This window comes from Calonectris borealis, chromosome Z (assembly GCF_964195595.1).
Source record: "Calonectris borealis chromosome Z, bCalBor7.hap1.2, whole genome shotgun sequence".
In the NCBI taxonomy this organism is placed as follows: Eukaryota; Metazoa; Chordata; class Aves; order Procellariiformes; family Procellariidae; genus Calonectris; species Calonectris borealis.
In genome coordinates, this window is record NC_134352.1 from 82,808,842 (window position 1) to 82,836,708 (window position 27,867).

At 39.5% G+C, this 27,867-nt stretch overlaps 1 protein-coding gene across 3 annotated transcripts in view; it reads left to right on the forward strand.

Moving 5' to 3' along the window:
- Positions 1–27,606, forward strand: part of LOC142075670 (protein ARK2N) — a 49,054-nt gene extending 21,448 nt beyond the window's left edge. Inside the window, exons 2-5 of one of the 3 annotated variants that reach the window (XM_075137378.1) lie at positions 13,039–13,221; positions 17,263–17,389; positions 20,955–21,089; positions 24,535–24,633. In XM_075137378.1, coding sequence (XP_074993479.1) covers positions 13,039–13,221; positions 17,263–17,389; positions 20,955–21,084 — 440 coding nt within the window. In that variant the 3' untranslated portion in view covers positions 21,085–21,089; positions 24,535–24,633. Of the gene's footprint in view, positions 1–1,284; positions 7,748–13,038; positions 13,222–17,262; positions 17,390–20,954; positions 21,090–24,534 lie in introns of those variants that run through there. The other 2 variants (XM_075137379.1, XM_075137377.1) reach the window with 2 other exon arrangements.
- The last annotated feature ends 261 nt before the right edge of the window (positions 27,607–27,867 follow it).

Genomic DNA, 27,867 nt, shown 5'->3' on the forward strand with positions numbered 1-27,867 from the left:
GGTTGTGCAATGATTTCTCTCATTCTTAGGATATTTTCTATTACTCTTAAGCTAGAGGATCCCACAAGTTTCACGTTTACATATTAAATTGTCAGGTTCTGGAGCTGCTTTGTGTAGTTTAATGTGATGCTTGTCTCGTTTTGGAATTGCCTTAGGTAATGTTTGTGTGTTCGGACAGCATGCACATATTGTTTATTATTTCTTGAACAGGTACAGAGCCTTGTTTTCTTGGGGTTTTATTGCTTCCTAGAGGATTCCTGAGTGAACTCTAAACTTAAAAATATAGATACCACTGCCTTTTCTTATTGATATGTAGAGTAAGATAACGAGGATGGCCTTCTCTTCTTGCTGCTAAAGTTCTTCCTGATAATCCCAAAGCCAGTCATTTTAACCATCTTTTTGATGGATAGAAGGAAGGAGAACAATTTCCTTCCAACTATGCCCTGTCTGTTTTCTGCCCTGGCTAGAAGTAACGCTAGAAATGCTGCACGGCCGGTGGCTCGCGCTAGGATTAAACCATGGCGAGGGCATGCTTTTAGTTGGTGTGGGGTTGATCGCTCCTACGTGTCGCGTGGATTACCCCTGCGATGTAGCTGTGTCCATCAGACGTAACGGAGGGTCCTTTCACCTCGTGTATGAGCATAGCATTCGCATATCTTTTTGTGTTTGTGCCTATGTGTCCGTGTTGTGTATTCTCTTCGTTGGTGTTTAGTGTGTTTTCCAAAATTAGACCACGAGCTTTGGGCTTGGCTACTTTAGGTACTGCAATCACTGTATCAGCCTTTATTTCTGTTATCTTGTGTGGAGTTTTGTGTATGTTTAATAGTCCATTCTAAAAGGGTTCAAGTATGTAAGTAAAATACGCATATTTATTCAGGTTTATCAGTTAAACAGTAGTATTTTGCATCGCAGCTTAACAGAACTAAACATGTTATTGTACAATGTTTTTGACACCTTCAGTTGAATTCAAAACAAATTGCAAGGGAATTGGACTAATTTGGTTTCTTAAAAAAAAAAAACCCACACACCTTTGTGACAGAATTGTCTGAGAATTCTAGAATAAAAACGATTTTGAAGCCAAAATTTCTATTATAACCTCAGTGAGTGTAAAATGGGTTTTTTTGAGGGTGATACTGTTGGTTAATATTTGCTAATTTCTCCCCCATTGTCATATCCAAGGGACACAATTAGAAAAGTTTGTTTTCCTGAGTTAACATGCCTTAATAAACAATATTATGTTCTTACTTAATGATGTCTTATCAAATGGCCTCAATGTCTTTAAAGCTGGCTTCAGTCGTGCTGGGGGATCTGGAGGAGCGACCAGGGAAATTCCAGGATTGCTTGACAGGGGCACCGTGTGGGATAGGAACTGCATAGGCAATGTCCTGGAAGAGGCCATGAACTGCTTTGCCGAGATGCAGAGGCAGACAGAGGAGAAATTTCGCATGTGGATAGAAAAGCTAACCCGTCTTGACACGGATGAAGAAAGCAAGCAACAACTGGAGCCCAGGGAACCTAAAATTCAACTAGTTGGCCAAAGAATCCCCCCTACCACACAGTCAGGGGCTTTCATACAGATGCCTGATAGCCAAGTACTTCCACAGCAGTCGTTTAATTCTTACGTGGGCTATCAAAATGTCGATGCTACGCTAGAGTTTCCAGCGACTTTCAATAACAATTTTCCACCTATCTTTCCAGAGAATGGGAATATTGCAGAGCCTGATCTGAATCAATCATAAACTTTAAAAAATCCGATCTTTGCAATCTTGATGTTACTTTGGATTATGCTAAAAACAAGGTTTGCTTTTCTCTTCGTATATGTTTGTTTTGTTTTTCTCTTTTGGGTTTTATTACTATGGTTTGGGTTTTTTTTTAATTTATAGAGAATATATCTGTAGTTTAAAAAAACCCCACAGTATACCCACGTGCATGTGCCAGCACACACACATAAAAATACCTTTAAAGGTGTGTGGGGGAACCACCCTAAGCTTTCGTCACCAAACTTGGGAAAATACAACTTAGAATCCTTGTTTAGATACCCCAAAATCAGTAGAGCTATGTTTGTTACAGTAGGAGCATTCAGAGTATTCATCCAAATGCTCTTTTTGCATGTTAAAACATTTATATAAGGAAATAAGTTTTATATTTAAAGATGTAAAGTACCCTAGAGAACCAGACTAGATACAAACCTGTAACATTTCCTTAACTATCTGTTTACTCCCAAGTTTTGCAGCTTGAACATGTCACACATTAGTTTTTTCTTCTTCCTTTTTAGGCAGAAGTAATAAATAAGTTTACCCTAAAGATTTAGCTATATTTAACAAATGTGCACAACTGATTTTTTGTGTCTCCCATTTAGTAGTTCATTTTCTGTCCAGAGTTTTTATTAATGTCACTGCTGTGTTGCACATGGCATATTTATGGAAGCAGCTGTCTTATATTGTGTGCACAAATACGCACATGTATACATATATATATGTGTTCAGTTTGGGTGGAAGACATCTCCTCTAATTTTAGGTGTCTGGTTTGCTGTTCTGTGGATCTCCTTCTGAGTCAATGCGAAGAGATAAGCGCCTACAGAGAATACCTCCTGGCGGTGTCTTTCTCTTCCATTAGTTGTCTAAACCTCCCTTATAAACAGTTCAGAATAGATAACTTTTGGCTAAAGTTAGGCGAGATGAATCACACCCGTGCGCACAGAGCGCTGCTGCTTCCTTCTGTATATACGATCAAGCTGCATCCTTCATGCTGGAATAAAAATAGTCGTGTCAGTCCTAAGATAAGCAGCCGTCGGTGGATGGATTGAGTCTTGGCACAGGAATTTAAAGGAAGGTTTGACAGATTAGTAAACACTGTGGTGGTCTGAAGGTGTGGGTTGCTGGTCTGGGTGAGACGGCAAGAGCCTCTTCTGAACCATGTCTGAATGCCACTGAAATCCTTATTTACTTGTGAAGGGGAATGCCACAGCATTAGTTTCATTTAAAGAATACAATAACTTGCTATTGTGTGGATTTTTTTATACTGATAGTTATCCTGAATAGGCAGGCTTGAAACTGTGATGTTTAAAGTAGGATTAATTTAAACTGTATATTAGAAATCTCTATTTAATTCTTACTATTATCACTACACACAGGGATTTTTTGGTCACTTCTCCATTAAGGCCTTTCTTCATGTGAAGTAACTTCTCCGTAGCTACCAAAAATGTATATTTATCATCAGTTAGAACTTGCTAAAAGTTTCTAATTCAAATTAAAATTCTAATAATGGAAAGTCTTTGCATAGACATAGTTTAAGTAAAGAGAACACTATAGGTCTCCTTTAGCTCTGTTATTTTGCCTTTTAAACCACAGTCACTTTTTTTCCTAATTATTTTAGTGTAATTCCTTTTCTTCCTGTTGGAAATAACCACCGTATCTTCTGTAGGTCTGATTTTTTTTTTCCTCCCTGAAGTTAGTGGGAGTTTTTCCATCAATTTATATGGAGGTTTGGATCAAACCCGTAACAGGAGCTCAAGAAATGCTTTTTGTTATCAGTATAATACTAACACTGGTGTTTTAACATTATTCTTGGCCCAGACTTACTTTTTTTTTATGTGATGCCTTCATTAAAAAAAAAAAATGAGGTTAGAGAGCTGTGTTATTTTCAGAGTAACTGTTTGAAAGACTATGCAGGAGATAATTTTTAAGTACTGGAATAAATTCTTTACAGATCACCTTCATGCATAATTTTGATACAAAGATTTTGATATGAACTTGTAAGAAAACTCTCGTCTGACATTGTGTGTGCATTTTTAACTTAACTATAGGTAAAAGTTAAATGAGTTATTTTGTGTTTGATTGCAATTTAATAAACTTGTCCTCATCTGTTTAAAATTTAAGATCCTTCAGGGAAGATTATTTGCTGATACAGAAAAAAGAAAAATCAGATCCTTCTGGTGTTCATAGATTTGGGAGCTATATATATATACACACACACCTTTATGACGATAAGAGCAGCATATTTTAAAGCATGACAACTTTACAAGTCTTCCCATGCATGCAGAAGCAGCTTTTTGCAGTGACTGGTTTCTTTTAATGTGTAAGAGTCACTTAACTCAGTATGTCTGTAAGCATGCCCTTAACCTTTTTTATAAAATAGTAGATATATGGAGCAATTAGGTATTTCAAAACAAATTGTGTAAGGAGATCAGTTGAACTTATTTACATACTTTTATGTACTAATCTCATAACTGGATGATAACTCTGTTAGGGATGTAGCCAGTGAAATTTCTGCCAACTTTCAGTGTCTCGGTTAGGTAATCTCTTAAAAAAAAAAAAAAAATTGAAATCGTTCAGTGATTAATAGATAAAAAATTGGATTTGGTTTACTATAGGCAAAAATGAAAAACTGTGAAACAGTTTTATCCATTTATGTTAATCATTTTATTTTCAATGCAAGTAGCTATGAATGTGAAAGAACAAGCAGAGGATTATAGCAGTTGAGCGTACAGACTTTAAAGCTTTACTCTTTCAAGGGTAAAATTATTCCAAGGCACCCAGAAGACTGAGGGAATAGTTCATATTAGATATAATTTTAACTTAATTTCCCCACAAAAGCTACTTAGTGTTGAGAACACCTGTGCAAGACCAATGGTTGTAAATAGTTTTCTAAATGGTAAATATTATTTTGTTTGGTCTCTCTGAAAGTGAAAACTTGCCTCATACCTGGAGCCAGATCTTCGGCTGCCCTAAATCAGCTCCTTTGAAATGAAAAATGTGCATCGATTTACACAGTTGAATACCTGGTCCGTTAGCTTGTTTCCCATGTGAAGAAGGATGTTTCTCCTAGGAGCTGAGAGGGGAACCCCACCTCTCTGTTCTTCAGGTGTAGTATAACCTACCCGATGAAGGATTTGGCAGGCTGTGCAATTAAACAGGAGCATCTCTCTTCTTGCTTTGTGTTGTGAATTTGAAAGATCCTAATACGTCATTTCAGATTTTTTTTTTTTCCCCCCCTCCTGGAAATATTTTTGCGATGTTATTTGGCTGCAGTTAAGTTTGTCATGATTTCCATTATAAGCTCTTATTTGCAAAGGGCTTTGACTCGAAGCTTTCAGGGAGTTAAAATTTCTTCAGCTGAAATTTTAACATAAATTTTAATCGCCTCCATTCCGTATTTCATTAAAGCAGTCTGGCCTTATTTAAGACTATTTTAAGATTATCAGAAGGAAACTCTTCTGCTTTCCAACCCAGGGTTACATTTTGAATGTATGTTTATGCTCACATCCCAACAAATTACTTCAAACCCACCAAATTTAACAAGTAGAGGAGAAATCAGTAGGAGTTTTGCACAGACGTGGAGAATCACAGATGATAATTTAGAGTTTCTTTTATTGCCCTAGGTTTTAGACTTTGGGAGTAAAGAAACATTCTAGTTTCTTTAAAGAATTTTACTTACGGTTTTGAAAGAGTAAATGCATCAAGTCAGATCAGCTGGTGTAGACTGGTGTAATTCCAGGGAAGACGGTGCCAGTTTCAATTTATTCAAGTTTCTATATTGCCGTTTTTAATATCGAATTATGTTTTCAATGTGGCAGCTGTTTGCATGGGAGAAATTGAACACCCGTATGACTGCAGAGTCGGGATTTAGTAGCAGGTGAAACACAGCTACTCTGTTAGCATTTTTTGTGCAAGTGCGAAAGAAAGAAGTCTTTATATAGAGGCTCAATTTAAATGTCACTAAATGTCAAACTGACAATTCAGTAAATGAAAAATTAAAGGATCTGCTCCTAGAATTGGACCCTGTGTAGGAGTCCTTGGAAGTCCAGGGGCTTCAGCGTGCAGGGTTTTTGCAGGCTCGGCTGCGGGTTCTTCCCAAGGCACGTGTGCTGCTTCCCTCCCTCCGGTGGGGTTTGGTAAGGAAGGTCTGTAGGAAATTCCACCCTTCACACATTGTTTTATCTGAGGGTTTGGGGTTTTGCTTCACATGCCTCTAAGAAAACATCGGAATTTTCAGGTTTTATTTCGAAAAAAAAATTAAGATAATATAAAGCATAAAACAAATTGAAGTAAAGGCAGTGAAGCTTTATTCAGTGTTTCTATTGCAAAAAATAACTGAGCAGGGGGAAAAAAAAAAGAAAAATCTTAAACCTTTCAGATATACTGCTCTTCAGTGTTATTTTTAACAGTATTAGGACAAAATAATTCAGGCAGAAATACACATCTCTATTTTTTTAAGTTCACAGTGTCTTTTAGTGTTTTTGCAGGATTGTTAGGTTATTTTATCTGAGCTGCTAGAGTTAAGACTGGAGGACCAATCTTAACTTCAATGAAATGGGATTATATTTGGCAGTTATTTTACAAATTGAAACGTATTTATTATCACTGATTTCTCTTGTTAATATATTTTGTCTCTTCCTGTATCTGCATACTGTAAATCTTTTTTTTAAAGTAATATTTAAAGGGCATTAAGAAATTAAATCCTAGCCCTATTAAAACCAGTAGAAAATTTCTACTGATTGCGATAGGGCTAGCATTTCACTTCATTAGAAATTGAACTTATTCTGCAGTTTTTGGTCAGAGAATCCTTCAGCTGACTTTAAGGGCAATCTTTGCTTGATGAGTGTGTGTAAATCAGGCCAGTTGAGTAGAGGTTTTTAAAATAATCAAGGTCTGCACCGTGACCACTGCAGTTACATTTGGAAGCATTAAAACACATGCGCTGTGTAATTTGTACTGTAAAAGCAAAAATATTCAGGCTGATTGATAGAGATGGAGAGTACCTTGCAAAACATGCAGCTAGAAACCGGTCTTTCTCACAAATTTTATTAGTCTCGTAGTATTCGATCAGCAAAATGAAGGCACATGGAAAATAGGCTTATTAAGTTAGAAACGATTTCAAGTGCTCTGTTAAATCTCGCAGACCGATCGAGCGGGGGTTTAGTCTGGACCATCAAAAGTTTTGCATCGAGGCTCTACCGCTCCTTCCATGGGAAGATGCAGTTTGTACTTGCAAAAATGGGATGTTTTCCGGAGGGCTGTGTTTTCCTGCCTTTTCCTAATGTAAGTTATATTTACATAGGGAATTTTTTTTTTTTTAACTGTCACAGCTATGTAAGAGTAGGGTGTGATGGTTTCCAAAACCCCCCTGATACACTTTTGCAAGTAAAACTGGGGAAGAGGTCTGGCTAATATATCTGCTTCCATAATTAATGAATCATTAGGTGGCATCAGGGAAAATAAATCCTATCATGAGATATAAAATGCACGCCACTTCCTGATATTTACAATACACAGCCGTGTTCCATGTGCCTTTGCTTAACGCACAATGAAAAGGACTTTTTTACCAAATTATATATAAAGACATAATGCAAATCCAAGGTATTTTCCATCTAGTCATCAAAAAGCCTGTAAGAATGAATGTTGATCAGCTAGACTTGAATTTTTGAGATCTCTTTTGATGTGTTATATTAAAAACGATCCAGTCTGAGAACAGATACTTATTTGATCATGTTGGTTTGATTTTATTATTTTGTTATTATGGTAAAAAAAAAAAAAAACAAACACAAAAGCTTTACTGTGTGAAATGAAGGAAAATGTGAGGAAAGTGGATTCATTGATAACTTTTTGTTCACTTTATGATTTTGGAGAGAATGTTGTTACACTGCTATTGGTTTTTATTGTATTTACAATGTATTCTTTGCCTAACCCTGTAAATTTTGAAATGTAACTACTGTAACCTGGAATAAATAAATAAATATAAATAGTAATGAAGTGTTTCATGTTGCTAAACACCATAAAAAAAGCACAGATCTCCTGCCCCCCATCTCCCCTGTGGGAATTGTTTTAGGGTTCAGCTAGTTTATGCCATTTGAACTGCACATACTTTATGAAACGGCAGCTTTGGATCACGTTTTAAATAATACCAGGTTTGTATTGTTTATCTAAAACAAAAAGACCCTCACTTCAGCCTGTAGTCTTGTATATGAAGCCTTTCTGTGTCTGTCTACTGTAAAACTATTTTGGCAAGTCGCTTGAGACGAATCTTCTAGTTTTTGGCACACAAAATAGGATTATTTTGATTACTGTAATGATCGTCTGATCTTAAAATTTATATAGGTATTGAAGTCCATTCTGTGTTTTGCTTAATCTTGAAGTAAATGGAGTTATCGCTTAAATTTTAAGTGTCAGGTATAAATGAGGGCATTCTTTGATCTTGTATTATTTTCAAACGTCTCAGTATTCTCTTGTTACATAAAAACAAATGCAATTTAGTTTAGGGTGCTGAGATTGAGACAAAGCGGTGCCTGCGTTCACAGCGAAGATGCGGAGGTGAGGCTGGAAGAAGCCGTGTCCTTGGGCTTGCGATTACCTGGGTGCCTCCGTGTTGCCTTTTTAGCTTTTGCGTGTTTCACAAAAGCGTTCCTAAACACTTATTTTTAAACTCCTCAATAATTTACCAGTTAAAAATAGCTCAGTAATTTGAGGGGAGTGTTGTTTTCAGCAAAGCTGAGCTCCTCTGCTTGTTAGCCTTGAGCAAGCCGCGAATCTCTGCTTGCCTCAGTTTCCCCCGTAGGCAAAAGGAGGTTAATAACCACCTCGGAGCTCTTTGAGATCCACTAATGGAAAGCTTTTTGTAAGAATAAAGTGCTGTAATTATTATTGCTATTCTTATTGTACCTGTTCTGTGTGTTTTAAAGCTTACGGTGATATTCACACTTAAATAAGGCTCCGCGTCTCCTCATTGCAGACACTTGATGACTCCAGAAGGCGATTCAGACCACCAAAATTAGACTTTTAATTTTGAAATTATTTCAATCAGGATTGGCCTCTGGAGATTTCAGTCTCTTTCCACTACTTGTAGAGAAAACATAGCGCAGTATAAATCCCATCCCTAGGGCTGGAATTCATCTTGCTGAACTTCAGCTGTGTAGAAGTTAGGTGCCTCGTCTAAGGTGGTGGTCTAAGCTCTTTCTCTTTACTGGGGAAGGAGGGGAGATGATGGTGCTCCCGGCTGCAATTTCCAGGCTGAGATTACTTGACCCTGAGGTTCTTCTCTTTGGCTATAGCGGGAGGGAGTTTAGGTGATGAGCTTGGCACTCCATGCCTAAATTTAAAAAAGCTAAAGAGAAATAATGACTTAAAAGGACTAAATTCCCCGGTCAGGTTCTGCTAGCTAATATCTTTTGTTTCCTACGATAAAGTACTGCTGTGCATTGATACACAGCTGTTGCAGCGCAAAGGTACGGCGCTTCTTGTAGGATCGCTGCTTTTAACCGGCAGCTGAAATTTTACCGTTGATTCCCCCTTTTTGCTTGTGCTGCCATTATAATGAATTAAGGGATAACAGGAACGTGGATCTTATAGCACAGTTTAGACCACTGAATGTTGAGACGTGGCTCTGTGAAAAGCATGTGAGTGGCCAGCAGATAAGAAATTACTGAATTTTCTATGTTGCAGGCTTAAAATAAAAATTGACATGTGTCGACCTGAACTTTTGTGCATGTGGCTTCTGATTCAGTTGTCCTGAGCAGAATTAGTTTTGATGAGCTGTGTAAATTAAGGGAGAATGGGACACTTGGAAATGCTGTCCCCGTGATGACCTCTGCCTCTGAATTCTTTTAAAAAAAAAAAAAAAAGTCTTTCCCTGTTAACATTAAATGTCAACAGCTGTATTTTGCTGCTGGTACTTATTAACTTTCAGCCTTGTCTTTTTCAAGCATTTATTGCTTTAGAAATGAATTAAAGCTTATCACCAGGGAAATGGAAGTCTTCCAGCTACCTTGGCTTCTCAAAAGACATGATTTTTCTTAAATAGATTGTTTAAATTACTGGCCAGGGAACCTCCTAATTGTGCTACATTAAATTTTGATTCTGGCATGGTTTGTTTTGGTGTCTGTTTTTCCATCTGTTGAAATCCTGTTACAGTCAGTAATTACGAGGATTGGCTCTCTTATAAAGAAAAGATGATAAGTTACAACTATGGTTATAGTTAATCCTTTTACCTTTTCAACCAGAAAGCATTTTTTCACTTATTTCCTAGCTGAAGCTTGTCCTTATTTCTTGGTACCACACATTCGCTTTGCGTCGCGTCATGGGATGACCACCTAGTTGGCTAGGGAAATAGTATTTATTTGCAAATTTAACCCCTCCTGTCCCATCCTTGTAGCACTGAAAAGGAAACAGGCTTTTGGGAATGAAAGATTTTTAGAGGATTTGTTTTGTATGCCGTAGCTGCAACTTCCGTCTAGCTGTAGTTGTCTACAACTTACATATTTTGTTTGTTTGTTTGTTTGTTTTAAAACACACGTAGGCATTTATTGCTTATTTCTTCATTTATACATGCTGGGAATCCTAGGATTTGTGCAGCATCGTCGCCGTTATCTTGGCCTCGTTGGTCATTTACTGGTGATAGGTATGGATAACCCTGGTGTCAGGGGCCTTTCATTTCCAAATCTGATCCTGAAAAGCAAGGCTGAGAAAAGCAAAAATAGATCTCTGCTGTGATTGCATTGTAAATAGGCAGCTTGTTTTTTCCAGATTGTTAAATTGGTGGCTATTACACTGACAAATATAATTACAGTATGTAAATTATATTGAAAATATTTTTGTCTGTTTGATGTATACTAAATTTAAGCTAAGTTATAAGGTGTGCTGTTTGGAAGTGTGGAAGATACAAGAGTGGAGCTACAGATAACAAGTTTATGCTTGTATTTCCTACTGATGAAGACTTTCACACAAGTTATTTCTATGGGTAGGTGATGAGAATATCACTCTGCATGTATATACATTTATTATACATTTTTGCATGATTATACATGTAGGAGTGGTACAATTTTGACTTGAGACTATTGGTGCCTTTTGTCCAAATATAATTTTACTTGTGTAGACATGTCTATCTAAAATCAAATTTCGCTTCTGCTTTTGGAGACCTTAGTAAGAAGCGAGAGGAACAAAGACCTGAAGGAACAATACATAGCTCCTGAAATTTTAGATAACCTATTGAAAAAATGGTCAAATAGTCAATATTGTACTTGACCCTCGTATCTTCTGCACTCAACTGTTTGTTTTTATAGATCACATTATATATGTTCATGCTGAACTCTGATGATAAGACTGAAAGAAAACATGCCTCTCATGATTCGGTCCAGTTGTAACTTCTGCATGTAATTTAATCATCGGCTTGCACAAATAATTAACTGAACATCAGCCAGCTTAATTTTGAACTTGGTATTCCATTATTTTGTAATTGCCTTTTAAAAAGACAAAGATTGCCTTTCAGTTAATTATCGGGACTTCTTTTCCAGTCATATTCATCAGCGTTTCATGTTGCGAACAGTTTGGTCTTTAATACATTGGCATTTAACTACCCATTTGTTTTTGTCGGGTCTGTTTTAAGTTTGTAATATAACATTGTTTTAGGAAATTGTTGTTTTGGAGGCAGGTCTGATCGGAAATATTTTGTGAATTTCTTCATACCTTGTTGCAAAACTGATCTTTAGTACGACTTAGGCAATATGGTCACTCTTTAATGAAGGCATGTTGCTAATCACAAAATAGGCGTTTCTTAAAATAGTGGATTGAATTATGTTTTGGGGACCAAGTTACAAAAAAAAAAAAAAACCCAAACAAAAAAAGCCCACCCTAAAAACCTCAGTAGAAACAGCTTTTCAGAGAACTAAATTTGAAACTTTTAGTTCATCATGTTCTTTCTGTCTTCAACAGGCACTTAACAGTCCTAAAAGAAACCGATCTTTCCTGAAAAGTCTTTTCTTTTTATTCTTTGTGACTTTTAAAGATTTCTTCAGTCATTTTATAATTCTGAAGGTCCTATCTTCCTAAACACATTACTAGTTTATGACTATTTTATATTATCCCCTACAAATTATACCCTCTGTGTGTCACACCCGTAACAAAAAAGTCCTGCGGACACTCAACTGGCAGAACTTCTTTGGAGTTAAAGAATCGCAGTAGCAAAGCAGCTGAGCTTTGGCCCAACCCGTTTTTATATTCGTTTTTGTGGATGAAATCTTGGCCCAAAGAAAGTTTTGATTCAGCCATTTGGGGAGCGGGAACTCCAACCACTTTCATTCACTCTGAGTCGATAAGCGATAGCTGAGACGAGGCATTTGAGTTAAAATGTGCATCCTTTCAGAATTACAATATTTATCCGTTCTCTCTTTGCTTCCACATTAATCCTTGCTTTGGATTTGACTTTTTTCTGAGCCTCTTCTGTTTCTAGCGTGCTTTCCAATTATAAGTGATTTCATTCCTCACAAAGAAAATAGTCTGTCCTAATAAAATAGACCAAAAATAGCTTTTTTGTTATTCCTCAAGAATAGACTTCAGAATCACGTAAGGAATTTTCTCTCCCTCTTTCCCCCTTCACTTTGGTGGCCAAAAATGCATATGGTAAATCATATTGAATTAAAAGCATATTTATCACTGCACATTATAGTTTTGTTTCTTGTTATTCTTGATCTTAAAAAAACAACACCAAAAAACATTGCCATTTTGAAAAATTCCCCTGTCCTTGACAGGTAAATGTTATGAAAGGAAAGTTGACTAATGTTAAATTTATTGTCACTGGATCAGTTATATCAAAAAGTTAGTTTTATTCAATCAACCCTAAAGTAATGTAACCTGTCACTTGAGTTTTGTAAAATTCTTTAGATAAATATCTTGTCTTGCCAAATTTAATGTCCTGTAACTTATTTTTTATTTTAAACTGAAGGTTTTATCCTTTTAAGATTGTAAACGTAACGTTGTCAGATATGGAGATGTTTATGTGTTAATGTAAAAGGTAATACACAAATAACTGATACATTGATAAACGTGTTTTTCTTACATTTGTGTTTTCTGTGTATGCAAAGGTTAAAATGTCTCTGTAATCTCAGATCGTGTTCATTAACGGAAGTTTAATAATTCATATAATTTATAGTTCTTTAAGAGCTTGATGTAGGAGATTGCATTAATCCTTAAACAAATTATGTGTACTTCTAAAGGTGTCTTTCACAGTGTGCTGACTTCTAATACGCATTGCTTTTCTCTCCTTCTGCAGATGGACCTCCAGTTGTAGCTCATTATGATATATCAGACACAAATTCAGACCCAGAAGTGGTAAATGTGGACAATCTGTTGGCGGCTGCAGTAGTTCAAGAGCACAGTAATTCTTTAGGAAATCAAGACTCGGGATCTACCTGGAGAACCAGAGGGCTGCTAGATGAACTGAGTGCTGATACAGGTTTGTTTATATTCTCTTCCTCTGACACTTGTTCCAGCATCTCAGTTGGTGTCTCTCCCTTTCTTGCTTTCAGTATTTTTAAAATACTTTAAAAGCTTTAAAAAGCTTTAAAAGCTCCCTGTGTGGATTTTGCAATAAAACAGTACAGGTGCTTATTAAAAAGATCCGAAATTTATTCCAAAATACAACTGATAAAAATTGACAAAGAGTCTTGCAATGGATTTTTGGCACTAATTGTCTTAATTAATTTTTCTCCATCTTTTCCCTCTAATTACTTCTTGCAACTTAGGTCTGGGATTTTGGTGTTGGCTTTTTTAAAATGAAGGTGCGCTAAGCTTGTTACTGAACAGTTGATTATGACGACCCATGCCACCAGCTAGTAAACCGATCATAATCTCATTTTAAGTATTGTAGTTGTCTGTGTATGTCTCTTTTGTTTGTCTCTTTATTTCTTTAAAATATAAGCATTAATTATTCCCATATTCCATCTGCATTTCTAACATACCTTAGAAAATCGGACAGACCAGCATCAGATAAAGATGAAGGGTGAAAAGGTGCTGGTAAGTGGGCTTAGCATCAAGAGACAGCAAAAAAATTTCCTTCAAGAAAGCAAGAGCAGGAATACTGTGGAAGAATTTGGAGAAGTTCATGTAGCTTATAAAAATTGTTCAGCTTCACTAAGTGCTTGCAGCTCTTCAACTAACGAGAGTTAAACATCGTTAAATGCTACTGTGGTTTGGATGAAGAGAGAGAACAGGGAGTATTTCCTATCGACTTCATCCCGTAGCCTTGTATGCCAACATATTGCCTTCCTTTCCGCTCATTTATTTTTTTTAATAGCCGTGTTAAGATTTTTAGCTGCATAAGACACAGAGTCTTGCCTGCAGTGGCGGAGCACAGCAGTGTTTTGTTTCATGCTGTGTTTTCCAAACATAAGCCTGCCAAAGGGCATCTACATTGGAAGTGTCCTGGTAGCTCTGAGCTATTTCAGTGTCTATAAGGCTTAAAGAAATACCAACTATGTGGCAGATTTTTAAGGAAATGTTCCATTATTGTATAGTGGACAAGTCCATTATTTGAATATGAGAATCTCTGTTGCATTATTTTCACTGTGGTCTGTGGCTGGATGTTGTTCCAGCCTTTTTGAAGCTAGCCGGTGTTTTCCGAGCTCACTGGTATTGTTTGCAGGATAGCAGCTGACTGATAGTTAGCTATTTGACCCCTAACAAGCCCACTCCTTTATAAAGTGATTTATTAAACAATTAGAACAGCTGAAATTAACTTTATTATATAACACTAATGGATTGGTACTTCAAAGGAGTGTAAGGAAATAAAAAGTAATGTTTCTTACCAAGCTTTCTTCCACTTTCCGCTTACGAGTACAATGCTGCGATGCAGGTAGAAATTTGTCTCCTTTCCTCCACCTGTATCCAAGGGGACTTGCAAGGAAGAGGTTGCCAGGTAAAAGAAAATCTTCAAGAAACTGCTTCATCCCTGACCCTATGGGAACGCGTCCAGGCAAATTTGCTCCCGGTGTTACGGCCGTTTCAGCGTCTGAAAGGATGAATCTCTTTTTCTTCCTGCATACACCTTGCCCCAGAGCCCTGTAGCCTCCGTACACCTCTGACTGCACGTTTGTCAGTACTGGCCTTTTCTTACCATGTCTGGGATTGCACATTTGGAAAGCAGAATTTTCAAATCTTACATCTTGTTCCCAAATTTAATCTTCAGCCAGTATCTAGTTTAACAGACGTTAAACGATGTGTTCCCATGGGAAAATAACAACATAAGCTTTATCTAAGTGAAAAATCTTATTAGGACACACTATCACATCTTTGTGCATGGGCAAATATTTTGGGCTGTTTTGCAAGCCCTGATGTTGTAGGGCAAACAAAGCATCTCCTTTAGGCATCATCCTAATGTTCGTGCAAAGAAATTAACAGCGTGGGCATGTTATTAGGCATGAAATTTGTATGGCCAGAGGCTGTCAATCTATCTGTATGCTATAATCCTGATTTACACTCAGCTACTGTTGCAATATTTACTCTGCTAATCGTGGTTTCTCTACTGCTAATTACCTTTTTGTTGTCTGAACTTAAAGCTATGGAAATACGTGAAAGCTCTTTTGGGGTTCTCATTTATAGCTCTGGGGATTCATTTGGGGGCTGTTTAAGAGGTGGTCTGCTTTGCCCCTCTGCCAGACGTAACCCTGTCTAGCAAAGGGTGCGGAACGGTGGTACGTCATTAATGCATTAATACGACATTTTAAGGCATGTTGATATCCATACCAGTCAATCAATGACCGAGGATTGTGTTGCCTGTGCTGTAGCAGCGGTGACGTTCCGGAGCGGGGCGATGCGAATCGCCGGGGCGGTGATCACGCAAAGCTCCCGGTTTGCATCGCCAGCACATGAATCAAAGCCTCTGAGCGCTTCCATGTCACGTTCCACACTGTGCCCAGCCGCTTCTGTTAAAGAAATATCCGTGACCCATTTTGGGACTTTCTGGCGGTCAGCGGTATTTGCCAAGAAATGTTCAGCTGAACTGTAATGTTAGGAGAAGTCTGCCTGGGCTATTAATTCGTTTTAAGTTCAGCTGACAAATCGTTTTTGTTTTGTGAGGTGGAAACTCCTCCTTCGGGTACGTGGCAGCACCCAGGTTTCCTTCCCTTGCTAACCCTGATCCAGACGTTGCACCAAGGGTCTTTGCTTTCCAAAAACTGAACATACAGTCTGGTCTCTGCCCCTCTATTTGCTTGCATCTTTTCCACGTACTTTAAGCACTCACTTTTCCCTGGCGCTTGTTTTAAGTTTAATTTCTTCTATCTGTGTCCTCTCTATCTACCTGGGGGCATCATCAGTTCTGCATGTTCGTGCACCTTTGAAATTCAGTGGATCGTTATTGCACCTTCCTCCTCTCAGCTTTGAAGAGGTGTCCAGTCAAACTAGATATACATAATATATTCATCTAATCTCAAATTTCCTGCTCGACAAATGATTCTTCCCCTGTGTAATACAGCTGAGTGAGTGGTTTCCAAGAAGTAGGTAGTGTCATCTGCTTCAGGGCTGCCCAGCGTCCCCCAGGTTACTGCTAGAGAGAGACAGAAGAAGTAATCTTTTTTTTTTTTTTTTAGGGGGAAAAAAGGTAGAAGTAATCTCTTTTTATTGCAATCTTATTTTTAAATTGATTTTTTTAAATTGTTTATTTTCTGTAAAACAAATAATAATTTTGGCTGGTTTGTGTTTTCCATGCAAGTATTCTTTAATATGTCGCAACACAGCTTCACTAATTGTGGTGAAGAAACTTCTTAGCAGTACTTGGCAGAAAAGACAAAACCTGCCACGCTCGTTGTGAGTATTTAGAAAGGACTTGTTGTTTGACAGATTGATGAACTGGATAGCATTGAGGAACTGTAATAAAAAAACAACACTGCTGTATACGGAACTTATGAAAAACAGATTTCCCGCCCCCCCCCCCCCCAAGTATTTGTAATAATGTTAGAGCAGATGTGTGAAACAGCGCGACCAGAAACTCATGGGTTTGTTGGGTTTTTTTCATTGACCCATTTCCCCTGGTTTTTTGTTGGTTGGTTTGATTTTTTTTTAAAAGCATTTTCATTTTCCTTGGGTGGGGTGTGATGTTTCTGTCCAGCCTATAGGCTTTGTTTGCCACAGTATCACTGAGTTTGATTTATTGACAATAGATTGTCTTGTTTCTTTATTTCAAAGAGGTTTAGGCACAGGCTACCTCTTAGCATTGTTGTAAAATAATAGCTGGAAAGCCTAATTACAGCAAGTGTTCTTGATGCAGTAGTCGGGCTTTGTTCACTAGAGCTGTTGAGACTGGGTAAATCCAGTGGTCATCCTCTATCAGGTGATGAACTGAAAATTGGATGACTTGATCTAATAAGATTTTCCAATCTCAGGGTTTCAGTTCTTTTTTTTTTTTTTTTTTTGTTAGCTTGGGAAATTCCTTTTCCAGCTGATTTGAGTTGTGTAAGCTGTTAAACGTTGGCTGTATTTGCATTTTCCCCATCTGTAGGTCATTTGGATCCAGGCTTCCTTGCAAGTGACAAAACCTCTTCTGGTAACGCCCAGATCAATGAAGAAATTAATATCGCCTCTTCTGATAGCGAAGTGGAGATTGTTGGAGTTCAGGAACATGCCAGGTATGAATTCCTTTTTCTTGCTCTAGTGTTTCTTTCATTTTATCAGAATATCTGTATTGCCAAAATTAATACAGAAAAAAGCTGCTGATTTCCACTTCTGTAGTTACCCATCCATGACTGATGCCCAAAAGGTAGCAAACGTTGCACTTGGTTTTTGTATTCTGCTGGTCACGGTGGTGTCAGAATGTGTTTTTCTTTAGAACATTATCAAATTCATATGTATTCAGATTAAGCTTGTGATTTGATATCAAACATTAACAGGCTAAACATATGTAGTATTAAAATACCAAATATCAAGATACCAAATTTATACACATCAGGAATTCACATTTTAAGGGCATAGTGTGAACATGCAAATACATAAACAAAAATATTTATATGGGTTCTTGTTTCCTTTCAAAATATTCACTTACTTTAATCATTTAATCAGCTTCCAGTTTATTTAATTAATCAGTAGTTGTAAAAATACTATCAACTTTTCAATGGCTAATGTCATAACATAGCCCCTTTAGATTAAAAATCGAATCCTTATGAATCTTGGTTTTATTTCAAGATACAAGCGAGTTCAAACCCCCGAAGTAGATGAGGGTAAGGAAGCCAGAGGTTTCTCTCATGCTCAGATTGAAAGCTGTCCGCTGTGCTTCAGCTGTTATTCTTGATAGGCATTTTTTGATATTACTCTTCATCTTTAGTCTATGATCTTTCCTTGGCTTAAGGAAATTATGAAGGTATTATGAAGCGGTTGAACAAGACCGGCATTTTCATACAGTATGGAGGGTTAATTTGATGGAATAAAAGCACGTTAAAACACTATACAGACAAGCTCGTTCTAAAACTAGTCTGCTGCCTGGTGGATGCTTGGAGGTGGAAAAGGGGTGTGAGGGCAAGGAACAGAGCTGTTCCTCGTTGTCCCTTCACTGCATCTTTCTTGAGGGAAGGAAGAAGGAAGGTGTACAGGACCCGATTTCCCAGGCAGGAAACTCTACAGATAGTGTGGGCACAATCCAGTGCTGTTGGATGTGAAAAAAGGAAGTTTTAAGGTGCTGAAGGAAGGGAAATTTAGTCTAGAAATAGAATAGTGAATAGTGAAAGTCCTTGCATGGCTAACTCTTTTGGAAGATGCTAATTCCTTAGGAAGTAGCTCTCCTGGCTGTTTATCCAGCAGACCCAGGGCTTAGATGATCCTAATGATAAGCAGTGTGGACTTGTCCTCCACTACTAGTTCGTGTAAATCTGTCTAGCACTATGGACACACAACGCTTCTGTTTGAGGTCCCGTCTTCAAAAGCTTTCCATGCTGCTTGCCTCCATAATATTTACCATGTACAAGAATGGAAATGTTAAGTAAATGCAGAGTTGCTGTTTAAAATCAGTTTATCTGCCATCTCCTGAAGGCTAGTTCTTACTGGCTCCATTGCATATTCACACATTTCAGTTGTTCGAATCCTATTTAGAGTTTTATTTCTCTTGCAGGTCTAGGCTTGCAGTTATGAAGTATTGATGGGCTTCTGACAGGGTTGTCGTTTGGAAGAGGTTTAGGTTTTTGATCAGTATTTTTTTGCATGCTTAGTTAGTATGGTGTTTGGATTCAGTTCTTTTGCTCACACTGTTCTTTATCGTGCTGCATATTCCATGTCATCGTTGGGCTGGTGTGAGTCGTGACACCCTAGAATTTGTCCATCACTTGTAGTTTTTCAGATTGCTAGTGAATTGGTGTTTCTCATCATTGGAATATTACTTGGCATCTACTTAGGACCCAAAGTCATGTTTTTCAGTTTGTATAATTTTTGTCCAATAGATTTTTTTTTTTTTTTTAAATCATGCATGTGTATAAAAGAGTCTTCCTCTGTTTTTTTTCTAGTTTTTATTTTCTTTTTTTGTTTGCCTTTACTTGGTATCTTCCCCTTAGCTACAGATTGGAAAGCATGTTCCCTAAGCTAATGTTTGATTGAATGTCTTGCTCTTGGCTGCTTCTGTGACTTGTTTGAGGATAAACACTTTTATTTTTGCGAGGTATCATTTCTATGAGATAATTTATAGCTTGCTTTTTGTCATCTTTAGGGAGAAAAGTTAGTATTGCCTAAGCATTGAGGACTGTTCTATATCAGAACGATGGACCATAGTCCCTGAGACCAAACATCGTATTTAGTTTGCTTTGGCTACGAGCTTTTCCTGTCAGTTGTGCTTAAAAATATTTCTTCTTAAAAGAAAGCTTTTAAAAAAAAAAAAAAAATCCCCTACATTTGTTAGCGTTCCAGTCTCTTATTACTAATTCTTTGTAGATACGTACTTTAAGTATGTATTTTTAAAACTGAAGAAGTAATAAAAAAGTCATTCTGAACATCACATCCAAAACTAAATAGCATATCTGAGAAGGAAATGAGACATTTATATTCAGAGAAGTTAGAGCTCAGAGAATGAGATTTTTCATTCTATTTCATGAAACTCTAACCAGAGCCAAGAGAGATGAGCATAACCTAAGTAGTTCTGGAGAAAAGAAATTGCGTTACATTAAATTAAAACAAATAAAATGTAAATGTCACTAGGGATGTCACTAGGAAACTTCCTAGCCTGGTACAGCCCTCGGACTATTACCCACTACTGTTCTTCTGTGTGGCTGGCCATGAAGCCGCAACGTGTAGTCCAAGGGCGATCAAAAGAGACTTCAGGGCCTTGGGACGGTTGGTGAGGGAATCTGGAGCACAGATTATTTTTAACTCTCTCCTTCCAGTTGTGGGCAGCGATATTGGAAGAAACAGATGCACCCAGTCTATTAATACAGGGCTCTGTGGCTGGTGTCACGGCCGCAATTTTGGGTTTTTCCATAATGGGATGGCCTACACGACACCAGGTTTGCTGGAATCGGATGGGATTCACCTTTCTCGAAGGGGGGAGAAGGTCTTTGCTCACGAGCTAGCGGGGCTCATTGACAGAGCTTTAAACTAGACTTGAAGCGGGAGGGGGATAATGTCAGGTTTGCCTGTGACAAGCTGTGGGATGCCATGCCAAGGTTAGAGGGACAGGGTCCCTCAGCCCATTGCTCTGAGACGTGCTGGGTACACTGGAGCACACTTGAAGTCTTACAGAGATGAGCCAGGGGCTCCTGAGGTAATAGGAGCCAACAGGGAAACACCAGTGAAATACCTCAAAGGAATTAAGAGGTGTTTCTCTAAGAAGTGACACGGCCGACAGCCCAGCTGAAGTGCCTCTACGCCAATGCACACAGCATGGGCAACAAAGAGGAGGAGTTGGAAGCCACCGTGCTGCTAGAAAGCTACGACCTAGTTGCCGTTACTGAAACTTGGTGGGACGAATCCCGTGACTGGAGTGCAGCTATTGATGGCTACAGGCTGTTCAGAAGGGACAGGCGAGGAAGGGGCGGAGGGGTTGCCCTCTACATCAAGAAGTGGATAGAGTGTGAAGAGCTGTCTCTGAAGAATAGCCACAAGCAGGTTGAAAGCTTATGGGTGAGAATTAGAGGCCGAGGCAATAAAAGGAACCTTGTGGTCAGTGTCTACTACAGGCTGCCCGATCAAGGGGAGACTATTGACAAAGCTTTCTTACAGGAGGCATCACACTTGCAGGCTCTTGTCCTGCTGGGGGACTTCAACCACCCCAACATCTGCTGGAAAAGTAGCACGGCGAGCTGTAGGCAATCCAGGAGACTCCTGGAGAGCGCTGAGGATAACTTCATAAGCCAGGTAATAGACAGCCCTACCAGAGAGGATGCGATACTGGACCTGTTGGTCACCAACGCAAGTGAGCTAATTGGTGATGTCAAGATTGGTGGCAGCCTGGGCTGCAGTGACCATGCACTGGTGAAGTTCGCAGTCCTGAAGGATATGAGTCAGGCAAAGAGTAAAGTCAGGACCCTGAATTTTAGGAAAGGAGAATTCCAGCTGTTCAAGGAGTTAGTCAGTAGGACCCCCTGGGAAACCGCCCTCAGGGACAAGGGAGCAGAACAGAGCTGGCAGGTCGTTAAGGGCGTTTTCCGTAGTACGCAAAAGCTCCTCGATCCCCAGGTGTAAGAAACTGGGCAAAGGAAGGCAAGAGACCAGCTTGGCTGAGTCAAGACCTGCTGGTCAAACTAAAGGGCAAGAAGGAAACGCACAGGCAGTGGAAGCAGGGACAGGTATCCTGGGAAGAGTATAGGGAAGCCGCCCGGTTGTGTAGGGATGGGGTCAGGAAGGCCAAGGTGCGGCTGGAGCTGAACTTGGCAAGGGACGCAAAGAATAATGCGAAGGGCTTCTACAGGTACATCAGCCAGAAAAGGAAAGTAAAAGAAAGCGTACCCCCCGTGATGAGCAAGACTGGCAAACTGGTAACAACGGACGAGGAGAAGGCTGAGGTACTCAACAACTTTTTTGCCTCAGTCTTCACTGGCAACCTCTCTTCCCACACCTCCCGAGTGGATGGACCGCAAGGCAGGGACGGGGGGAGCAAAGTCCCTCCCACTGTAAGAGAAGATCAGGTTCGAGACCACCTGAAGAACCTAAGTCTATGGGACCTGACGAGATGCATCCCAAAGTCCTGAGGGAGTTGGCTGATGTAGTTGCCAAGCCACTCTCCATGATATTTGAAAAGTCATGGCAGTCCGGTGAAGTCCCTGGTGACTGGAAAAAGGGAAACATTACACCCATTTTTAAAAAGGATAGAAAGGAAGACCCTGGGAACTGCCGACCTGTCAGCCTCACCTCTGTGTCTGGGAAGATCATGGAGCAGATCCTCCTGGAAGCTATGCTAGGGCACATGGAGGACAGGGAGGTGATTCGAGACAGCCAGCATGGCTTCACCAAGGACAAGTCCTGCCTGACCAACCTAGTGGCCTTCTATGATGAGTGACTACGTCAGTGGACAAGGGAAGAGCTAGGGATGTCGTTTGTCTGGACCTCTGTAAGGCCTTTGACACGGTCCCCCACAACACCCTTCTCTCTAAATTGGAGAGATATGGATTTGATGGGTGGACTGTTCAGTGGGTGAGGAATTGGTTGGATGGTCGCATCCAGATGGTAGTGGTTAACAGCTCAATGTCCAGATGGAGATCAGTGATGAGTGGTGTCCGTAGGGGACTGTACTGGGACCAGTACTGTTTAGTATCTTCATCAATGACATAGACAGTGGGATCGAGTGCACCCTCAGCAAGTTGCAGATAACACCATGCTGAGCGGTGCGGTTGACACGCCTGAGGGACGGGATGCCGTCCAGAGGGACCTGGACAAGCTCGAGAAGTGGGCCCATGTGAATCTCATGGGGTTCAACACGGCCAAGTGCAGGGTCCTGCACCTGGGTCAGGGCAACCCCCGGTATCAATACAGGCTGGGGGATGAAGGGATTGAGAGCAGCCCTGCCGAGAAGGACTTGGGGGTACCAGTGGATGAAAAGCTGGACATGAGCCGGCAACGTGCGCTGGCAGCCCAGAAGGCCAACCCTATCCTGGGCTGCGTCACCAGCAGCGTGGCCAGCAGGTCGAGGGAGGGGATTCTGCCCCTCTGCTCTGCTCTGGTGAGACCCCCCCTGCAGTGCTGTGTCCAGCTCTGGAGCCCTCAGCACAGGACAGACATGGACCTGTTGGAGTGGGTCCAGAGGAGGCCATGAAAATGATCAGGGGGATGGAACACCTCTGCAATGAAGAAAGGCTGAGAGAGTTGGGGTTGTTCAGCCTGGAGAAGAGAAGGCTCCGGGGAGACCTTATTGCGGCCTTTCAGTACTTAAAGGGGGCTTAGAAGAAAGATGGGGACAGACTTTTTAGTAGGGCCTGTAGCGACAGGACAAGGAGGAATGGTTTTAGACTAAAAGAGGGGAGATTCAGACTGGATATAAGAAAGAAATTCTTCATGATGAGGGTGGTGAAACCCTGGCACAGGTTGCCCAGGGAGGTGGTAGATGCCCCATCCCTGGAAACATTCAAGGTCAGGTTGGACGAGGCTCTGAGCAAAACCTGATCTAGTTGAAGATGGCCCTGCTCATGGCAGGGGGGTTGGACTAGATGACCTTTAAAGGTCCCTTCCAACCCAAACCATTCTACAATTCTATGATTTGACCAGTGCAGAAGACCTGAGTTCCTGAAATGCGGTACACGTGCTTTCACAAAGAAACGGGAAAAGGTTACCCCAGCAGCCAAACATCTCCTGCTTAAGCGTGCAGCCAGGAGCAGCTACAGCCACCACCAGCGCTTACAAGAGCAAAACGACTTTTGGAGCACTAGGTTTAAAGTTTTACTAGCACTTGTTTAAGATTTGCAGCTGGGAATGGAATGATCATCTTAAAGACACCAGTAAATTCTTGTCATCACTTCATCATATAGAAAAATTAGTCTGTCTTTCGTTTTTGTTTTTTTCTAATTATTATTAGCTTGTACTTAAATTGTCACATATCTATTATGAATATAATAGGTAAAAATACTGTGCAAATAAGTAGATATGTACCTCGCTTCAGCGAGGCACTTGAGTGTATGCTTATCTTTAAATACATGATTTAGTCTCATTGACTATAATCACTGAAAGCTTGAATGTTTTGCTGAAGGGGGGCTGTACTGTTACCCGTAAGCATTTCCCAGCATGTTTGTAATTTTTAATTAAGAAGTTAAGAAGACCAAAGAAAAATCAAGTGTAATGGCTGTAATAATGTAATTACAAGATGTCTCTTGTAATTGTAATGAAAGTTTCATTATGTCCTTATTTTAACATGGTTTTGATTTCATATAGAAAGATAGCTTTTCTCTTCGTCTCATCAAGCCTCACTTAAAATTTTTCTCTTTTTGAAAGTCCAGTGGGTAAAACTGCTAGCAGGAAACTCTACTTCTGAATAATGCACGGTACGACACATGATGGGGCAGGCGTCTTCAAGACCCTTGGGATCCACGCACATACCTTGTAAAGAATATCACTTTACACCTACTGGCAGAATTCAGTTCTTAAAAATAATATAATCCCCACCACCACTCCCAAGTTTAAATTTAAATTTAGTCTCAGCTTTGTTTACTGGGTGTTTAAGATGTCATGGACTCTACAAGTGGAAAATCCACACGGGCACTTTGGAGAGGGACGCGTTAACAAGGATGTGTAAGTGATAAACCGCTGCAGCTAAGAATCTTGTGCCTGAAGGCAATAGTAGCTTTAATCCTTGGTGTTTTTTGCCTCGTTACAGGTGTGTGCATCCCAGGGGAGGTGTGATTCAGAGTGTGTCTTCCTGGAAGCACGGCTCAGGCTCACAGTATATTAACACTCAACAAACTCAATCATGGACAGCTGTGACTCCCCAGCAGAATTGGTCTTCGCCCCCAGAAGTAGTAGACCTCACTTTGGATGAGGATACCAGGCGCAAATATCTACTGTAATGCAGTGTCACTGTGTTTGTGTCCCCACCCCTTCTCCCCTTTGTGGCACAGAAGTTCATTGTTAAAGCTTCAGCTTCAGAAGCCCTGTTCCTGGCATTACGAATTTCAAACTCATGAAGTTTTTCATTTCCATAAGAATGTAGTATAATTTCAATATCATTTTAAATGTTTTTGCCTTCTCAAAGGAGGATTCCTCCCAGAATTAAAAGCCAATAGCTCCAAATTTAAAACACATCTACAGTTACTAACTTGTGTGTGTGTTAATCTGAAGAAATAATTGTGTGTAAACTTATATCCTCCCACCCTTTCCCACCTCCAACTTCAGAACATTTTTAATTTATCAGTATATTGAGTTTGTTAGTAGAAGTTAGTGTTTTGCTGTGTGAGCATCAGTGATTTTGAGAAATGCTGTGTCCTCACTGATTTCAGTGGAACTGGGGGTATTCAACACTTCCGAAAATTGGGCCAAAAGTATTTATACCCAAGGTGATTTGGTTACGTTACCAGCAGGAGGGACTGTCTTTAATACAAACGGCCCATAACATATGCACTGAACAGCTTTTAATTAAAGGATTTTTATTTTCAATATAATTTATAGTTTACACTCTTTTCAGTGCTGAGTCTTCTGTCTACTTGACTACTGTGTTTCACTGAGCATTTCCCACAGCTTGTTACGGTTTAAAATACTAATAGTAGTGACTTACTAGCAGCTGATTATTGCAGAAGCACAAGAAAAAGTAATAAAAAGGCCCGGCATCCTTCTCCTTTTTAAATATAGCTGAATTTTTTTACCTATATCTGAGTCTTGCCTGGAGTAGGAGAACGAGAGAAACGAAACATTTTGCTCGTAGTCCTCATTTCTGCTGTTGCTTATTTGCTTCATTGACCATCTCCAAAAAAAAAAAAAAAAAACAAACCAAACCAAAAAAAAAAAACCCAAGCAACCTTGCAAAGCCCCAGTCTGGCAAAGCACTTTAGCAGATGCGTAGCGTTCAGCTCGGACAGTTCGCTGAAACTCGTGGGGCCATTCAAGTGCTTAAAACTCTGTCCTAAAAGATGTCGCAGGATCAGGGCTTAAGGTTGTGATCTTTTTTTTTTGTTTTTTTTTTTCCCCCCCCAAACTAGATCTGCACCATTTTCCTGGCTTTAGGTCATGTCTCTTATCCTAGTTTTGGAATTGTTTTTAGGGTATGATCCAGAAAACACTTTCTACCAGAATATTTACCAAAATCAGCGGAACTACTTATTTTAGCAGGCTGTAGTTTCTGTAGTGTATATGGAAATTCCTGCCCCTCATCTGTCATTTTGAGCCTTTCTCAAGGCAAAAACCAAAGATTAGACTTCTAACAAGATGATATTCACTTTAAATGTCTATTGTGCAATTAAAATGTTCCTTTGTATTCAAAATGTTTCTAGTGGGAATTTTGTACAGCTCTATCATCAGATTTTTTTGCCATTTAAAGCTGACCAGGGGTTAGTCAGGACATGGGAAGTTCTGTTTTCTTTTTGTGTTGGCCGGTTTCTAAATTTATTTGGCTTCCAATAATTTTATCTGTGGGCAAAAAAAAGAAATAAAATTACCTATGTTGTCACATAAAGGAAAAAAAAAAAACCCAGCAGTGGTGGAATAGTTAGTAACAAACAGCTTTTTCTTTAATAAGCAGAACGGTTATGACTGCACTTTAAAGAACAACTAGGTAAGGGATTGATATTCCAATTTCAAGCTTTCTAAAATACTGAACATAAGTGTATTGCATGGCCAGAAAAACGTACGTGGTGCTTCTAGTGACCGATTTCTTTCTCTGGGGGTGGGAGGGAGGGAGCGGCGCGTGGAGGGAGCCCGTTCGCCTTGCGGTAGGGAAGAGCCCCGTACTGCTGGGGCACTGTATCAGTAGCGGCCCTCGATCTTTTCTCCTCGTATTTTAATCACGCAACTCAGCCGTCGTTTTAGTGGGCTAGCACACATGCTGTAAAGGTAACTTTGGAACAGGGATTTAGTGTGGCTGCTTTTTCCTGTTTCACAAAGTCTTTTAAAGATCAGTTTTGAAGAAAGCTGCAGGGACCCATTTGTAGTCCTTCCATGAAAAATGCAAACTCACTCTCTTGTTTTTCAGTTTGTATATGATGTGACTTCCATGTATATATAAAAACGACTGCGTCCTAACCAAACTTCCTCCAATTGTGCACTGTGTTTGTTTAAACAATTCATGTATTATAGTCTGATGCAGGTTTTCTTTTCTTTTATTTAAAACACTACATATTTTCTCTTATTCTTCACAAATTTGAAAGGGTAGTGATCTGAAAACCGCAATCACTGGATAGCTAGGAAGTGCTTTTGTTTTGGTTTTTTTTGTTTTGTTTCTTTTTTTTTTTTTTTTTTTTTAAAGAGAGCAAAAGGTGCCTGGACGGTTTTGCTCTTCTCAGCAAGAAAGAGAAATGCTGGCCGTTGTACGGCTGAGAACCGATGCACTTGGGGCCTGATCCAGAACCCATTGGAGTTGATGCAGGGCTTTCCATCGACTTCAGTGTGCATTGGCTCAAGCCCTTCACGGTTTTAGCAGTTCCTGAATTGCTGGAGTGTGAACTTGGAATCTTCTGTAGTGAAGACAAATCATTGCTTAGAATATAAATGTTTAAAACGTGCGACTCTAGTTAAAAAATTTTGATTCTTCTCGACACTCATTATTTAGTTCTCATTTTCCATCTAGTATTTAATGGTCTTTGGAGAAAAAATAATAATAAAACAGAGTGTTATATATATATATAAAAATATATATATTTTTGGTGCAAGATGAGACCTTCTGTTTTTTGAAACAAGTCTGTAGCATAAAGGTTAAACTATTTTAAGACAAAATAAAATAGAGTGTATTATTTAAACAGTATCAACTTGTTTGGGATTTCTTTCCCCCCCCCCACTTCCATTCAATACGCCGCTGTTTGTCACATCTCCAAAATAAAGCCTTAAGCTCCGGGAATGGATTACAACTGCCCAAATTCAACGCTGTTCCCTGCATTTAATTTTGAACGTCCAGAATGTAAATGTGATTTCCTGACTGCAAAAGCTTGCTTTTACCTCCCAGAGCAGGACAGGACCACCGCTTCTGCTGTAGCGCTGGTGGGGGATGCCGGGGGAGGCGCGGGGA